This window comes from Tauraco erythrolophus, chromosome 10 (genome assembly GCF_009769465.1).
Source record: "Tauraco erythrolophus isolate bTauEry1 chromosome 10, bTauEry1.pri, whole genome shotgun sequence".
In the NCBI taxonomy this organism is placed as follows: Eukaryota; Metazoa; Chordata; class Aves; order Musophagiformes; family Musophagidae; genus Tauraco; species Tauraco erythrolophus.
The window spans coordinates 7,000,866-7,019,419 of record NC_141474.1 but is presented as its reverse complement, the minus strand read 5'-3'; the positions used below and the strand labels follow the sequence as shown (position 1 = coordinate 7,019,419).

Sequence of the window (18,554 nt, the reverse complement as noted above, 5' to 3'; positions counted from 1 at the left end):
CAGTTTTTTCTTCAGCAATCACAGTACACAGGCATCTCTTCCCCAGCTGTTTTATTGTCTCTAAGACCTGTTGAGCACCTTACCGTACACTGTCTCTGAGGATGGCTATAGCTGCATGTAGAGCTTCTAGTTTCACTGCAAGCCAGGGAGGGGGTGACCCTTTCCGGAGCAGCAGCTTCACCGCCTCCACTGCCCCCTCCATCGTGCCTACTGCTGACTTGTACTGCTCCTCAGAGGGTGGGTGACATGCTCTTTTTGCCAGAGGCTGCAGATTTAAGTAAACACGAGACATCATTTGTAATGCTCTACGTAAGTGACCAGTCTGCGTCCCAACGCAAGAAAACCCTTCGGTGGAGAAGAGCTGCAAGAGCCTCCCCTGCCTTGTGAGAGTTCTTGCCAGCTGGCAGGCAGTCCAGAGCATTCGGGTCTAATACTAAGGGCCAGGAGTGCACGACTGTTTTTTTTCTTAGAAAATGGAGGGCAGCAAGAGCATCTTGAACCTCTTTAGATACTTCCCAGAACTAACAGAAATCAACACTAGAGCCCAGACAGCTGAAAGAAGTGCACGTACCTCTCCTGTTGACTCCAGTTCTCCATCCATTTTCATGAACTGTGCGCTGCAGGTAATCCTTTCTTGCTTCAGGCGTTCTGTTCGTGCTTCTGTTGTTTCTTCTACTTGCCTCATCTAGGGAGAAAGCCACAGGAGAGGTAACTCAACAAGGCAGCATTACCAGCCTTCATAGGCTCAATTTATACGCCAGAACAAAGAGGAGGGAGGAAGAGATCTTAATGTGCAGTTGAAAGTGAATCTGATTTCTCGCACACTCTTCTGAGCAGGAGATGGAAGTTATCTACAACTTGGGTGTAGCATCACTGGCAGCTGTCAGTTCTTTTGCTTGTCAAAAACCAGCCTGCCCAGATAGCCCTGCCTGAGGTTACAGCATGATCACAATCCCCTCTTTCCCACTGTCGATGTTCTCCATGAATTGCCATCTGCTCTTACGAGAATTTTTTCAAACATGCGAAAAGGACTAAGGTGTTTCATACACGTTCGTTTGGCTTTCAGAAACTAGTCCAAGAGAAACATGGAAGGAAATCACAAACCAAATGATGAAATCCCTGTCTTTTTAACAGATGACTTCTCTGCTTACAACAATGACTGTGCGATGTAATCTTTTTTTGTTCAAGGAGGGAAAAGCAAAGCATTTAAATCAAAGTTGGGAAGTACTGGAAGAGCAGCATGCACAGGAATGGCAGTTATTAACTCTGCTGATTAAAACAAGTAGAAGAGTTCAACCAGATCCCAGTTAACAGAACAATTTATTTTAAACTTACTTATAGTCACCATGCAGATAATGCAGGTGTAGACATAGGCCGGGTACTGCTTATAACGGATGTGTACAACATCAACTACGAAAGCAGTAAAATAGTTCAACAACATACATACCTTAGCCAGAAAACTAACAACTTTGTTCTTAGTTTCTTCAGAATTAAGGCATTGAGGAACAACATCTTCGTGGCTTGTTTCCTGTCAAAAACGTTGAATAATAGTTGTTTAGTACGTTCATATTAACAAAGAGACGAAAGAAAGGTTTCTGTGACAGTCCCTTCCCTGTTGCAACCAATGCTTAATCTTCCTTTGCTTCCAGCTCCTGAAGTCACTTACTGAGATCCAAATTGGTCAGTGAAGAGCAGCAAACACTTAAGACAGAAGAATTTCTGTACAATAAAAGTTAACAGAGCCAAATAGATGCATTCAGAGTTCTGCTGTGCTTACCTCTGCAAAGCGTGTGAATGCCTCCAGTGCATGCTGATGAACCAGCCAGGTCTGGTCAGCGAGCAGAGAAGCAAACACACACGACAGCTGGGGTACAAGTTGCCTCTGAAAGAGGAACAAATATCTGTCAGCTCCAAAGAGTCAGTTGTGCACATCCTGCCATCATGACGGATTGTTAAAAGAATCGCTCTAAGGTCGAGGGACGGGTTTGTGGAACGTGAGAGTGCCACTGCCCCAGCTGGCAAAAAACACTGTAAGGGAGGTGAAACGTTCTGTTCTTTTCTCTTGGAGGTTCCAATGTCAGTTCTTTCTGACCCGTGAGAAGCAACAAGCAAATGAATAAACGAAGCATCCTGCAAGCACCCAGCGTGTCTCAATGAAAAGTAAAACTGCCACAGACCATTAATAAGTCTCCAAGGTCATTATGTCATGGCACTCCTGTATGTACTGGATGAACTTGATCCTTTATATGTAAATATATAGCATATATTTCCATCAAAACAGTAAAGATTATCTAAATAAGGCCACAGTTACATTTACCTGTGCTTCTTGTGGTATAAACACCTTTCCCATAGAAGAGAGAAAATCCACCATTGCTAGACGAACATGATCTGGGGGATCCAACTGGAAAAGGGAAGACTGCAGTGCAAACACCTGCAGAAAACAAACCTCACTGAAGCTCCATCAAGCAGCTGGCAGGTGAAACTCTTCTATCTCATCTTTAAATCTGAGGACATTGATTTTAGAAAGCTGGACTGAAAACGAAAAGTGTGCTACACCTTGAAAAAAACTGGCTGGGATAAAGCTGCAGGGTGCATTTTAGAAAGAAACAAGCATACTCTACCTCATCTCAGTTGTCTTACAGAGTAATGGGATTCTCAAAAGCAGTGTTAACTGAAGTGCCATATACTTGAGTTTAAGGACCAGGAAAGTAACCAAGGAAGGAACAAATTAAGAACCTCCATGTGTTAAGACAAAGCCAGAGGATGAAATAACTCATTTAAAATTTCAGGAAATCACAAAAAACTTGGGTTTTGTGAAGTAAATTATCGATAAGAAAGTTTTGTTTTGTTTTTTACCTGAGTAATCAGTTGAGCATCTAATGCTTGGATGAAAAATTCCAAAAGGTGAAGTAATAAACTCAGGGTCTGCTGGAGACATGGCTCATCTGAGACCTTCAACAGATCAACAGATCACAAGATATTAATAACATTGTGTTTTAGCTTATGGCATAACTACTCAAGAAGGAATTTAAAGCTAAGGTAGCATTCCAAAATTCTTAGCCTAACTTCACACACATAAAACAACACATTGTCAGCACCAGAAGAAAATATTAAAATAGTCACTTCGCTATTTGTACGTAGTCATATTTTACAAGACCCTTTGATTTTTATTAAGAATATTTCTTATTCCTTCTTCCTCCACTCACTAATGTAAGCAGCTAAAGGTTATCTGAACTATGTCTGTTCACTTATCAGTTGCCAAATGTCTCCACAGAGTAGCTGAGGTTGGAAGAGACCTCTGAAGGGGCACATTGTTGGCTGTTCTTCACTCCCACTCTCAGACTTCCTTTTTTTATTCCAGAGTATGAACCATAACAATCCTTTTTTCTTTAGTGCAATTGCAGATGTGAACAGGTACACAGTCACAAGGGGATCACCTTACTCCCTTGTTCTCAAAAAAACAGGAGGAAGGTTACTAGCTCTGTGGGTTTTCATGTGCTAAGCTAGGAACTAATTAAATCACCATAAGTTTTATTCACATTCTAATGAACATGTCAAATACGCCGAATTTGTCACTGGTATGAGTCAGAATGAGGTCTTCTGGGCTTCTCCTTAGGCAAGGCTGAATCTCACACTCAGTAGCAGATGGAGCACCAAGGTGTCATATATGTAACATTTAGGAAAATTGAAACTCCGCTTCCCAGAGCATGCGCCTGCCTCATACAGAAACCAGCCGACAGCGGATGGGCAACACAGTTACACTCTGCTTTACAGAAATGGTCCAATCCAAGTAAAACAACCTTGTAACAAACACCCGATGAAACGGCACCACCTCTCAAAGACATCGTGCTGTCACCACTGGAGCAGCAAATTCTCCTACCTGCTTAGCCTGCAGGAAAGTCCAGAACTGGCCAAGCACTCCCAAGACAGATGCCTGAAGTTCTGCGTCCAGAGTGTCACCAGCAAAGTTGCAGGCAGCCAGCAGGACAGAAAGGGCAGTATTCTAGTAGGAAAAAATGAGTAAGAACGACCAAAAAAAAACTGTAAGCAAACAGAACCAAAACCCCAGGCTCATATTAAACATCTAAAATGATACAAGATGGCAAGAAGCTGAATGTGCTGTGTCAGCTGTACAGTACAGCTAATCCACCAGGCCACTGGCCAATAAAGCTTCCAAAGCAAGGAGACCATCCGTTGCTTCTGTGAGTTTCACACGGTGCTGTGGTCATTAGCTGTGTTGGCAGGCAAAAGCTGGCAGCAGATATTTTATGTGGAAATCTGGTTTCTCACACTCCTCTCCTTCACCAAGGAGACCAGTGAGCATCTTTCAGGTTTGATGCTGCATAAAAACAGCCAGGACTTTAAAACTTAAAAGTAATTGTATGATGTAGTGTAAATCAGAAATTCTAGAGAAAAATACATCTGTTTCCTAGGGAGAAAACAACTAGAATAACTAATAAACCACATGAACTCCACTGTCATCACCATCGGAGTAGAGGGTCCTAAGGTGCTGTATACAAGAAGAAATTATTAAAATGAGAATTCTTGCTCATGCATTTGCCAGTTTGGCATGGAAAAAAAAAGCTGTGCAACACAGAGAAGAATAGAATTGAGGTGACAGCAACAGAATCCTTCTAGTTTGGAAATCCAGAGTTGCCACGTTTTTACAAAGAGAACTAAGTCTCCTGTACCACAGGTCGCAGCTCTCCCAAAGCACGCCTGCTGTTCAGCCACCGCCTGCACTGCGCGAGCCCTGCCACGCAGAGCTGACACGCCACTCGCTTCCGAAGATCCGCACCCAGGGCCTTGAGGGATACGTGCTGCCACACAGCCAAGTTCTCCACCTCTTCTGGAAGAAACTTCTGAGCAAATTCTACCTGCAAACACAGGTTAATAGGAACTAAGACCAGAAGACAATCTGATAACGTGTCAGAAAGCTGAGAAACCAAAATGCACTACTAGTTTGCTTTAGAAATATTACATGAAAAAAAGAGTAAAACCTTTTGTTTAAATAAAATCCAACTTTTTATATAAAAACCTTATAAATCTGCCACCTCGCTTGTCACATATATGACATCAGAATGATTATGCAACTTCAGCTGCTTGAAGCAGTGGCCCTGGCGAGTAGAAGAAGGAGCTTTAGGCTCTCTGAGGGGTGCAGAGAGGCACCGACGGGAGAGGACACTACTCCTTACATCTGATGACGTGAGCACCCTCACAAACACCAGTTGCAGATCAACGACAGGACCCACAGTTTCAGCAAACGTGGGAGATGTGCCGTTTTCATACTTAGTCAAAAAAAGGACCTTCCTGTCACCCAGTAAGACCAGTCTTAGAAAGGTGTAGGTGCCTTTGTTGTTTTTATTAAAGAGCACATCTGTATAAATAAGGATCCACTATGACAAAGAAATATCAAGTACAGCAGGCGAGCACTCAACGTCCTGCCATTTCTGAAGTGTCAAAAGAGGATATTTTAACACAGGCCACTGATCCAAATCTCTTCTATTAAAGGCAGAAGATGCTGGTGCTGTACGTGCCTGATGATCTGGAGCCATCAAGAAGAGCATACGCCTCAGCAGAACACCCAAGGCAGAGACCTGGTAGCAGTCACTGGGCCAAGACTTTATCTGAATTAGGAAAACAGGAAATGCATCTAATTAAGAAAAGAAAAATCACCACTCGGCAAATGAATTCTACACGGAACGTTCTGAGAGTTATGTGGGATCACAGCACAAACACTAAATAAAACACTGCAGCACATGTTGGAAATACTAGGCACATTGCTTTATATTTTCACAGTACTGCTTTTGCTAATTATTAAACCGATTTAAGGAATTAACACAGTCTCTTGGAAAAAGATGAAACTCCTGTCTTTGGTCATTCAGCAGGTTTGCCAGTAGAACTAGGATGAAAACTGGTGCCGAATTGCAAACATCCCTGTGGTTCTTACCAAGTGGGCAATCACAACAACATGGTGGGCGCACAGTTCAGCTGTTCCATACCTGGAATGTGAGAGAGACACAGGAGCTTGTGAGTCTGTACTTTGGACTCTTTCAGAGACCAAGTATTATAAATCTTGTCTGAGAGACGCCATTGCCTCTAACATACCTGAACTCGATACGCACGGTCACAATTTACTTGAGAGAACCATTCCAAAAAACAATTGTTAAACAACAGAACAGGTACGTTCCCCTTACTTGCAGGAATGTAAGAATGGTTAAGCCGTTTCTGCTCCGAATTTTCCAAACATGCTCTATATCTGAAAAGAATCCAATTCTGGCACAGTTTTGTCTTAAAAAAATTCATCTCAAGGAATTACATACAACAGAACTAACTGGATCTGTGGAAATCCTGCTTGACCTGCAATAAAAACATCTTACCGGGCAAGGAAGCACCATGAGTCCATTGCCAGCAGAGACGTAATCATACTAGAACCCAGCACAGCACCCAGCAGAGCATACTCCTGAGGAGAAAAAACATGTAAATTCACATAGAAACAGATTGCAGGGCTACTATGAGTTTTACTCCTCTAATTAGCATAAAATCTAGTAAGATTTTCAGCCTGTCCAATTTAAAATGTAGATAAAATTTCAGCTACACCTTCAGTTTTGCACATTTTAAATGTGTATGTGCATTCATTTCAGTGAGCTGAGGATCTTTCGCTTTTCAAAACATTTAATCACGTGCATCCCTTCTTTGCAAGGCAACTTTCATGAATTATTTTTTTTTTTAAACCAATGCATTTTCTTGGCAGCTGTACTGGCAGCTTACTGAAAACCAAATAAAACCTTTTGCTCTTTTAGGAACATAAATTTTATCTGAAAAAGGAATGTAGCATTCAGAAAAAAAACTCCTAAATCAGGGCTATGATTTTTGTGACAGCTCTTGACTTTATAAAGGTTTACATTTATCTAGAGGTTCTTTTGTCTATGTGCAGTAAAAAGTGAAAAACTTCTAAAACATTATATAATATTAATCAGAGCCCAGAATACTCCTCTGAAGTAGAAAGATTTGCTTATTACCATTTTACAGTATGTTCTTAGCTGGAATCACAACAATGTAATCTACTCTAAATATTTCCTCACAGTAGAGACCAAAAAAAACAAGTAAATTTAACACAAATTGAATGTTGCCTAAGAGAAAGCACTGAACTCTGCCCCTCCCAAAGAGAACAAAAATTTCCAACGCCACTGAGGTTCTCAACAACTTGTATGAAGCTTTATTTTCCCCTTTCCCACAAGCGACACTTGCTGTAGAACTGAACCCCAGTCAGGTAACTGTCACAGCTGCTTCCTACAGAACCACTTGGTACCTACGCATCTCTTCAGAGCAAGATCATCAGAAAGAACTCAGTCGTTCTTCAGTAGCACCTGTACATCACAACAGCTGAGGAGATGATAAGCAAAACAAAATCTTACCAGCTGAGGAAAGTGTGATGGGAGTGTGGAAGCAATGAAGGAGCACAGGTGGACGCAGACATAGTGATAGAGGGTGATGGGAACTGCTGGCTGTCCTGTACTGACCACCTCTGGCAGACAGACAGGGAGAGAAAGCTCGGTAGAACATTGCTGGAAACTGAAGAAGAGTGCTGAAAACAAAGACAGGCTGCAAGGGTAAATGAAAAAAAAGAAAAACAAAGAAAAACAGTTGGGTTTCAGATACACAAGTCTCAAATCCTGCAAGCAACATCCGTACTACAGAATCTTTTTCTCTGACTGGAAACCGGCAATAACTTCAGTGCTTTTACACTAGATTTACGTCCCTGACTACCTTCCTTTTTTACAAATTCAGGTGATTATTAGAGGGTTCAGGCAGAAAAATATAAGATTTTAACTCAGTCAAGTATCAACAAATTACATACACATCTCTCTCCTTATCCTGGAAGTACCCTAAATACCATTCTGTTCCGGAAAATACAAAGATACCTCTGGGTCTGTATCCTTCACTCCTGAAGCACTGAACATCAGATCTGTTTTTCTCAGCACAAGGATTTAAGTCTGACAAATTTTACTATTCAATTGCAAGGGAAACTCCAGCAGCTGAGCCTCTCTGATTGCTGTGGTAAGAATTACAACAAAAAACTTTTTAGTACCTTTTTCCTGTGTTCCAGAGAGTTTGCACTTCTTCAGGCTGCGAGGACAGCTTGTCCATTATGGTAATCAGGATGAGACACTGGGGCAGCTGCTGCTCAGGAGGGAGATCTGTAGAAATTTTAGGGTTTTTTTTAAATGTGATGCTACTTGCCATGGTAAATATACTGTGTGTGTAAACTGGCTTTTAAGCAAGTGACAAATGATGGACAACTGGTGAAACATAAGAGTTCTCAGTAAAACTATCAAAAATCACTGCTAGACACAGCTGGTTAAAAAGGAACGTTTCATCATGAATGTTGTATTTGAAGTGAAAAATAAATGCAATAGACTGTATCAGGTAAAATCTAAAATATTCGAGTTCTGAACTGTCACTGCAACATGCTGCAAAGGAGTTACAATCTGGATGTCTCACGTTTCCAGTCTCCCTAAAAGCACTGGATGCCTCAAACACTGGAAACACAAAGTTTTCTTCTAAGTGTGTCAGTATAATCACAAGGCCGGAGTGTGCACGTGGGAGAGAAGCGAGTCAGCTATCTCAGCATTATGACATGTTGATAAGGGCAGAAATCGAGAAGGGGGGGTGTTTTAACAAAAAGCTGACTGTTTTCCAGTTTGAAGGCATTCTACTTTTCACAGAAAATACTTAATTTAGGAAAAAATAGCTGTCTTCCCCCACCAACAGAAGAGCAGAAAAATTTCGGCCTACTTCGAAAGTTTGTGACAAACGTGGGTCAGAATCATGCAAAACAGCAGAATCGATAGGATTTCTGTTAACCAGATTAATATCGAATTTACTGTGAGCACTCTGGAAAAGATGCGTTCAACATGAACTATTTGTTATAAAATTCATCTGAGTTAGCAGGCAACTGGCTGTATCACAGTACTGACAAAAGAGCTGGAGACAAACCAACCAGTACAGAATATTGTTTGTGGTCCAGAAAGTCAAAATATCAATCCTGGTCTCTTGGAGGTGGTTACATTGTGCTATGGCAGTGGTAGATGCATTTTAAACCCACCTAACTTTTCACTTAACACTTGCTCCATAAAAGGGCTAAAGGGAAGAAGCTGGTTGATGAGAGGGTCCAGAGCCACAAGAAAAACCCGGGATATTTCATCTCGATGAACTTCTGAGATCTCTGGAGCATAGAGACTGGGAGGAAATTTGCTGAGGGAGTATGAAAAAGTTAAATATTGTCAGTAACATTTTCAGGAATGTTATTTTTCAAAATAACTACAAAAAGGCAAATTAATTATTTCCTTGTTATTGGGAAATAAAAGGCAGAAAAGGCTCCTCATTTTAGAATATCTATTATAGATGAAAGTTACAACCTGCATTCAGCCTTTAAACTAAGCATTGCAATCCAATATTTTACTAAACATTGAAAGAAAACATTGCAAGCTCACAGAAAATACATAACATATACAAGAAGAAATACACTGAATCACAAAAAAAAAAGACAGGCAAAGAAAAGCCAAGAAAACAGCTGTATACACAATTTGACAGTCATAAACGTGACAGCTCTGACGTAACACGTGACACTAATAACAGGGTACCACGAGTTCTCTGAATGGGCAATAAAAGAAAAAAAGAAGCGATATGAGAATAAAGCCAGAGAGATCAGGAAATGAAAACCTTCTACTCTTGCAGCCTATAAAGTGACTGTAAAAGCGCTACCTTCCTACTCAAAAATCCTGCTCGGTTTTCCCGAGTGAATAAAAGTTTACGACCTTCTACTTGAGAAAGGTCTGCGAGGTAAGTAACATTAGAAGAGGAAACTCGTAAAAAAACACCTGCCCGATCTTGCAGAGAAACATTCAGTGAACCCGTGTGTGCGTCTCTCCGCAGAACCTGGCTTCAATTCCAAGAGAATGGCTGAAATCAGCCCTCTACTATCAAGTCGGCTTTGCCCTATTTTTCCAAAAACACTATTGCAGCAAACAGAACAAAACTTTTGAAAGAAAAACGCTGAGCCGCTTGCAGGCTGCTACGCTTTAGGAGGATAACATTAAAAAAGCGTTTGCTTCCAGGAGAACCAAAGAGTCCTTCTGTGTATAAACACAACAGCAAAGCTATGAAAAATTTTGGGACACACTGTTTTTGATCCTCTCTCCCTTCAGGACAAATGTTTCCATGCTTTGTCTTAAAGTTGAAACTATCAAATTGTTGTTGCTGACACCAGCAAGTCTTTTTTTCTTCCACTGGATTTTTTCTTCCACTGGAGTTTAAGGCAGAAAAAGAAGAGCGCATGGCTGTTTCGTTGTGGATGAAACAGAAGGGAATTGGGATTCCGAGGGAAGGGTACTTCTGAATCGCCTCGACTTTGCAGGATTTGACTAACGTCGCGCCACCGTTCGTTTCGCAGTGGAAGGTACGCTGCTGGGTTGCTCGAGTTTAGCTCTGCCTGGCTGCTTCATTGCCAGGTGGCTGCAGGGCGAATCCCACCTTCAGGAATTTTCACTTGAGCAGCAAGAGTTTTCAGATGAAATTGCATAGAGAGACCCAGTGTCCAAGACGATCACTTTGCATGCTCTACGCATAACTTGCTAAGAAACGTTGACATAATGATTTGCAACAAAGTCAGTGGCGTGTCAGTATCAGACACTCCAGAGTACAGGTCAAGAATGGGTTTAAGGTAACTAGTACCACCCAAAAGTGTCCAATTTACTGAAAAAATGTTTTTTTTTAGATTTCTGTACATGAAAAAAGAAAGGAACAGCTCTGGAACAAGAACTGTATTTCTGTATCCCAAAATACCTGCAATTTTGTGAATTTAATAAGGAGATGTTTTTAAGATACTAGCAATAATCACTTATTTGAACTTCACTTACCTGTATATCTGAAGAAAGAGCTGATGTAACTGAGAGCACGAATCAGAGAAGAAAGAAAGAAATTCCTGCAAAAGCCATTAATTTTGAGTGCTATTTCTAATACAAAATACATAACTAAATACACTGTCTTTCTGTTCAGCTATACCAGTGTGTAAAGTACTACACTGCAAAAATTGGTTAAGTTCTCACAACCCACAGCACAAAGCAAATGCGAAGCAAGCAATATAAACAGAGTATTCCCAAGATTAATGACACCACATGTATATATATAGTCATTAATTAAATTTTTAGGCTTATTTAAAAACATTCCTAAGTGCAGTTTTAATAGCCATAGAGAGCTGCAAAAACCTGAAGGGCTCTCACACATGCTGCAAGGCTGTTTTATCCTGTCACAATGCTATTTACTTTGTGTCAAAAAAAAAAAAATAATCACCCCCCTGCTTTTATCCCCCAGGACAAAACAGATGCAGAACACACCACCACTGCTGTTCCTAAAGAGCAAAATTTTTTCGCATACATTCTTAAAACGGGTAGATTTATGGGATGTCTTCTAATAACGAGAAAAATAAAGCAGAGCAACAAAGCACAAGGGCCAGGGAAAGAGTAGCAAGTTGGTGTCAGAGCTAACAACCGCAGGCGTTTCGTCTAACACCATATGGTTTTCAATTGTTGGGACGAGAGACAGTTCTGAGAACTTGGCAACAGGGGTCACCTGCTTAATTCTTACAGATAAAGTGACTACTGCACTGACTCGAGGGGGCCTGCAAAGACTGGATATCTACCAACCCCTCAGGGACGCTGCTTGTGTCAGTGTATTATTCTTTTTGTTTTTTCTGTTAAATCCCAGCAGCAATGCTCAGGCTTGTGAGCACACACAGGTGGAGGAACAGCAGGCAGGTTATGCATGGGTGTTAATTATGGTATAGTCATAAATTGTTCAGATACTGTGCAGTACGAAACCATTCCATTTGCAGACCAGAGGCTTAAATTTAACACTCATATAGAATTCAAGTATTAAAACCTACCTTGGTGTAATGTACAAGGGAATTAGCAAAGAACCTGCACAGCTTGACTGTCTTCTGGAACAGCCTGAGGTCAGTGCCCTCCTGCCCAAAAAAAGCAGTTCTAAAACTTCATATACATAGTAATAGAAGGAAAAAGAAAGTTAGATTGCTAACAATGTTCAAAACCTATTTCAAACTTGATTCTCTCCAGACTCTGCGGCGATGGAGGAAAAAACTTGAGAAATCTTCAGTATGCCTCAGTGTTTCTATAGCAATATTCAGAATTTAAATACTACCTGTTGATTGATCTCGGGATATCGTCAGTTTAGGAAAGAAAAAAAAAAAATTCCCATAGAGTATGGTGAAAATTTATTTTCAGCGCCTCAACTAAAATATCCCAAATCTAAACAAACTTTTGGGCCTTATTTTCACATGGTTTCAAAAGAACAAGGTGTCCTGGCTACCACATGAATTGGAAAAAAAAAAAAACATACACAAAGAAACCCAACCCCAAAACCACTCCAAGCAATAATACAGCACAAAGAATTTATCCTCCTCAAGCTGAACAGGAGATAACTCACCTGTATCTCTGACATCTTCATTTGCTCAGCCAGTTGCAAACAGGAGTGAAAAGAAAGAAGAGTGTCCTTGCACAGGCCACTGAGAATGTCACTGTGTTTCAGGTGGCACTGCAGCAGAGAATGATGCTTCAGGCTTTGCCTAAAAATAGGAACATAATCAGATATTTAATTGTCAGGAGTGATCGTGCAATGAGTTAGTACAAATCCAAACAACTAGTTCTTCTCTTTAGACTCTTGGACAACACTATTTGGCGCAATATCCATGTACACCAACACCAGGAATTTTGAGAGAACAGCCCTCTTCATAGCCATGACTGAAGGAAGCACAGAGGAGAGGCGGGATGAAAACACAAGACAGCACAACTCAAGCCAAAAACACCAACAAAATTGCAGGTCAGACCTCTTAAGATTATTTAGACAACAGTGTTTCGAATTTTCTTCTGTATTGTAATACAAAAAGTCAAGCTTCTCTCACTTTTTCACCTATGATTCTAACTACCCTCACTGACAGTGCCTGTAATACTGGTTACTAGCTAAATTTTTTAATGTTTCTAGATTTTCGTGATAGCTGAATTGAATTCTCTAATTTCAATTTTATTTGAAGCTCTGAATATAAAGCTAATGAAACGTTAGTTATTTAAAATTAGTCTGTTTGTATGACGATAACACCCGAAGAGTTCAGCAACATACTTGATTATGAACTTCCACGTGTTGGCATGGAGAGCATGGTCCATGTTGGAAATGACAGAGCATATCTCCAGCACGGTGTGGATTACTAAGGAGGAAATCAAAACAGCAACAACTGAGTTACATCAGACTGATGAGTTCCCAGCTGTGCTCCTCTCCTAGGAAAACAGCAGCAACCACAAGCACTGAGGGAATACCACCACATTAATGCCGAATCAGGAAAATGGCTCAGTTCTCAGGTGCTGCCCCTTCCCTACAAACTGCACAACATGCCCCATCCCACAGAGAAAGTTTCAGAAGAAAATGGAAATATTTCAAGCTTCAAAATGCTGCTTTCTGAAAGGCTGGTCAGGACAGCAGGAACTAAGTGCACTCAGAATCCTGTTTTAAAAATTCAGACAGACTTTTTATAGAAAAAAAGACTGAGCAAGACTAAAAAAAGCATTAGATCCACATATACCTGACACCATATCTGTGATGTTATCTTCAGTAGCAGCAGAGCCCATGGAAATCATATCAAGTAGTTCCATCAGCTGCTTCTGAAGAGAGTAAGTTTCCTTGAACATAGCTTGTAGGAGGTCAGAAATCAAGTGCAGATGCCCACAGTACACTGATTCACTGTCCTGTAGGAAGCAGGGAAGAAGGGGTTTAATAAGAAAAGTTCAGGAATCACAGCCTGATTTTTCACATCCTGAAAACACCGTGAGATTTGTCATACATTTCACAAGAAACAAGAACAAGGCATGGATGTACCTACTTTTAACTCCACATGCAGCCAGATCTGCAGCTTCTGACACCAACCCCTGTTCACTAAACACAAAATGCTGTTCACCTGCAGCCTCGTCAACAACTAATGATGCCTGCCTGGCTCTAGTGAGTTTAGTGGGCTTTGGATTAGGCCTTGATGCATGAACCTAAGATCATATTTCTGAACAAAACAGTACAGGCTTACCAACAAAGAAAGCGGTGTTCCAAGTATTTCCCAATACTTTCAAATCAGAATTGTTAAACAAAGGTACCGCACTTGAGTTCAAGTCCTGACATGGAAAACTGCTGTAAAGGTTCCCATAAGAGAGAAAAACTAAACAGCGAAAACAAAGGCTGACCAAAAGCTGTTGTGTCCTTACGATAACCTTGTTTTATTTTCAGTTCTGTAGAGGGCATTACTGAAAATGCAGATCTGAAACTTGTAACCAACAACGATCCTAATCGCAGCTTTCCACCCGCTTTGGAACTCGCGCAAAAATAGGGTGAGCAGCACCGTTTTGGTAACCATTTGTAGCTCTGAAAACACCGCAGCTATCAGAAGGGCACGGATGTCACAGAGAGCCTACGTTCATTCATCAGCAAAACGTTCAACTGACATTGATGCAAATGTGGAAACAGCACCGTCTGTGCCTCTCACTACCAGGGCACATTTACTGGGCAGACAGCTGAAAAATCATCTTTGTACCTGTGCATCAAGTACATTCGGTAAACTATTTAACAACTAAATTTAAATTTTAAAAAATAACAATCTGACAACAATATTACTTCAAAATGGGATCTTCTTACAAAGTAAGCGTTTCCTAAAAGCCAACCGGTGTTAAGAATTCTTCTTCTTCTACCGCAGACCTACCTTGCAGTGTGTAAATGTGTTCTTTATCACATAAAGAACCGAGGACGGGAGGGTGCGGATACTCTCCAGAGGCACGCACTCCTGCAGCGTGCAGACGTATCGCACGCAACCGGTCAGAGCTTCCAGCAATTGCACCACGGTCTTAAAGAATAAACAACAACAATCAATGTTTTTCACTCCTCCAATAATTTCAAAAAGCAGCTTTTCTTAGCTGAATTGCACCTAGATTTTTATGGCATTTACAGTTCACTGCTATTTGCATAAATAAGTAGTTTGTTAAAGATGAACGAAGCTCCAGAAAATAACATCAAGCAATTCCAGACCTTCTCTCCGATACCATGTATTCTTTGAAAGTTTCACATTTCTTTTGACTACTGTTCTCAATTTACAAAAACTTTAAAACTCTGAATTAAGTGACCATATAAGTGCCAAATTCACTCTTTAAATATGTAGAATCACATTCCTTTTGTTTTAGAGAATTTGAAATTTTTTTTTTTTTTTAATTCTGATTAGCATCACACACTAATCAAATCATTCACAAAATTTTAATTGAACTTCAACTGCAAAGGAAGTTCAAATTACATTTTAAACAGCTGGTTAGTAGCCAACAAAAACATTCTAAAACCCTCTTAACTGTTGAGGTAAAAATCAAAGAATAATGTAAACATTCCTTTGACAACTTGTTTTACAAGACTTGCCTGTAAAAGATTCCTCACAGTACTGCATAACTCTGTGTTCTGGCTGGTTAATCCTTTGGCCTCACTGGATAATTCATACATCAAGTTATCAAATAACTGCAGAGTCTGTCAGAACACAACAAAACTTAAACATTTTGTTTGTAAACGTACACAAGCAAATAGTAACACCAGTCTGTATCTGCTTGCTTCCTCGGCATGGAGTCCTGGGCTACTGAGACAACCCACAGGAGAACAAGACACTTTCTAGCGTTTGAATCAGAAAGCACCATATACCAAGAAGCAAAAACTGTCTTACAGTTTTCCCAAATTACAGACAGCAGCTAGATTAGCTGTTATTTTTTTATAAAATCTGTTAGTAAAACAAACTTCCTAACTAATTCACTTTAAACATATACCTCGTTCTACCAAAGATTTTTTACTTAGTTAAAACCGCACCATATTAAAAGGATATTCATTTTGTCTCAGTAAAACTGTTTTTGTTGTTGTTGTTGAGAAAGACCATTAGCAGTTTAAATACACAAAGAAATGGCCTACAAACAACAATAATTTCTACTTTGGCTCAGGTCCTTGGATATTTTACAAGTGTTACTCCTGAGACTGCAAAGACAGCGAGTGGCTTCCTGGCATGCACAGGGTACTACATAAACTGGTATGGTACAGTAATCCCTGTTCAGGATATGCCTGTTATAAGCCATTTTTCTTGTAATCTCCAAAATTTGCTACAGTACATAAAATAAGGTAAATGCAAATCAAGTGGCCGTTTTTACAGGCTTCTTAAAATAAACAAGCTGAGGCCTGAGACTTAAATCATTCTCCATCGCTTAATCCAAAAAGAGAACATTTGTTAGGCCAGTATGATCTAAAAGTTTATTCGCTATATTATTCACAAATATCACAATGTTCACTTGTGATATAGGAGTTCTGAGTTCTTCAGTTTATTTGTCCTGAGAGGCCAGTGCACATAAAAATTGTCCACCTTGGTTATTTTACAAAAAGCCAAATCTCCTCAAAAAGAAATAAAAACCAATTCTGTTACTGAATATAGAAAGTAGAACATCATATGTTTGATCTTCTCCCCACTGTAAAGAACAATAACAGAAACAGCCCAACAACACAAAATTGTTAAACTTTTAAAGGATAAAATTTTAATTTCAAGTTTTGTATCCAAAGCAATGATTATACCATGAGACCTCAAAAAAGACTCACTGCATTCTAAGCAGGTTTTTAGCACTGGACTGACTGAAAATACCACATTTAATTGAAGCTGTCATACCTTAGGCAATATTTTTGAGAAAAAAGCTTTTTCCAAATCTGCCAGGCTGATATGGGGCAAAAACATTTCAGTCAGGATCCTCAAAACACCTGCAAAGCAAAACATTTATAAAACCTTACAGAAAAACAACGAGCAATTATCAGAAGTATGTAGCAACCTACCAGATGAAACAAAGAACTGTGTCAAGCAGAAACAGATCAGGTGTTTGATTTTGAGAGGGGAACACAACATTTGCCACACATGCATTATCTGAAAAAATCAAGTAACACTAACAGCTGCAACATGCATAAACCCATCAATACCAGCATCACACCTGGCTATGCTTAGTTAAGGGCTGAGCACGACTGTTTACTCAGGGAACTAGAATTTTCCACATTCCAAACTGCAAATAGTTGCATGTTTAACGTGCTGGTTGGCACTAATATGCAAGTTAATGATGAATGTTAGTACGACTCCTAAACAGTTACATATCAGGCTCATTTTTTTTAATCACTATCAGGTATTATCAGAGTTTTACCACTTGTAAGACAATGACCCAAAAGACAATAAAATACAGGACGAAAAGCACCCTTTTTTCACCTATCTAAAAATCAGAAGTCGTGGGAAGGAAAAAGCAGCCTTACACACATAGGTTCCCTAGAGGCTTTTATAAAGCTTATTCCACATGCAGCTGGTGTAACATGCAGGGATTGCTGAAGACCGTGAAAGTCACTAGTTGCAGCAGAAACTTATTTTTAAGTAGTGCAGAATTTATAATGCAATTGCAATACAATCCTTAGGACGAAGAGGCACTTCCGGGTCACTACTTACGAATATGCTCAGTCCAGTCTTCAGACTCTTGATACATTGAGTAAAAACGTTAAAGAAACGCAAACTCGTTCTGCCGTAAGTTATCCTTAAAGCATATGCAGAAGTCACCGTGACTTTTCCCCACGCACACTCCATCCATCGTATGAAATTGGCAGGGATGCTCCGTAACCCAGGCAGGCAGCTCGATACCCGCACGACCAGCACAAGAATTTCTACAATGTCTTGGAGAGTAAGTTTTGTTTTGTTTTTGGTGGACTAGGGTGTGGGGGGAGACTCATCTACAGTGCTAAACGAACCACACGCTGTTCACTGTGAATCTCTTATTCCAGCGAAGGGCTGCACTCATTCCAGTAAAACATCCAGCTTTTTTGCCCTGTTATCAGCCCCTTACAAAGGTCGCACCACTCTCTTTCCCACGGATTTATTCGCTGGAACTAAATGCTGAAGGATAAACCCCCCTCCCCTACACGCCCCCCGCGATTTCGGGGTGGCTCCTCACAGCCACCCGGTCAGCCGAACCGCTCCCTCCCTCCCTCCCGCGGGAAGGATATAAGGAGCCGGGGCAGGACGGCGGGCAGCTCCCGGCGGCAGAGATCCCAATCCCAGCTCCCTAGCTCTTGCAAGAGCAGCTCGGGATCCGTCTGGGACATGGCACCGGCTCCCCTCACCTCAGCGGCGGGAAAAAGTTACCTCCGCTATCCCGGCAGCCTCCGCGCCCGCGGGGAAAAAGGGGGCGGGGCGGCTGCGGCCGCAGCCGCCCCGCCCCCTTTTTCCCCGCGGGCGCGCATGCGCATAAGGAAGCGGAAGGAGCAGCCGCTCCACGTGGGAGAAGCGGAGGGAGGATCGCGTCCAGCACCCGGGGGTCGGTACGGGAACCGGGGGGTTGAGGGGAACGGAAGGGCCACGGGGTGGGTAAACCGGGACCGGATCCCCTCGCCGCAGCCGGGATGCAGGGAAGGGA

General features: G+C 41.1%; 1 protein-coding gene across 1 annotated transcript; it reads right to left on the bottom strand.

Moving 5' to 3' along the window:
* Positions 1 to 4: 4 nt before the first annotated feature.
* Positions 5 to 18,273, bottom strand: FIRRM (FIGNL1 interacting regulator of recombination and mitosis). Its single transcript, XM_086617338.1, has 24 exons — positions 18,145 to 18,273; positions 17,594 to 17,633; positions 16,784 to 16,872; positions 15,511 to 15,615; positions 14,813 to 14,953; positions 13,655 to 13,817; positions 13,198 to 13,282; positions 12,508 to 12,646; positions 11,948 to 12,028; positions 10,923 to 10,987; positions 9,110 to 9,258; positions 8,093 to 8,201; positions 7,419 to 7,605; positions 6,381 to 6,463; positions 5,951 to 6,002; positions 5,534 to 5,627; positions 4,692 to 4,873; positions 3,881 to 4,003; positions 2,857 to 2,952; positions 2,318 to 2,431; positions 1,778 to 1,882; positions 1,448 to 1,528; positions 572 to 685; positions 5 to 265 (listed from the first exon to the last, which is right to left on the bottom strand). The coding sequence occupies exons 1-24, from the start codon at positions 18,241 to 18,243 to the stop codon at positions 80 to 82; spliced, it is 2,682 nt and encodes an 893-aa protein (XP_086473464.1). The 5' UTR covers positions 18,244 to 18,273; the 3' UTR covers positions 5 to 79.
* Between the last annotated feature and the right edge of the window lie 281 nt (positions 18,274 to 18,554).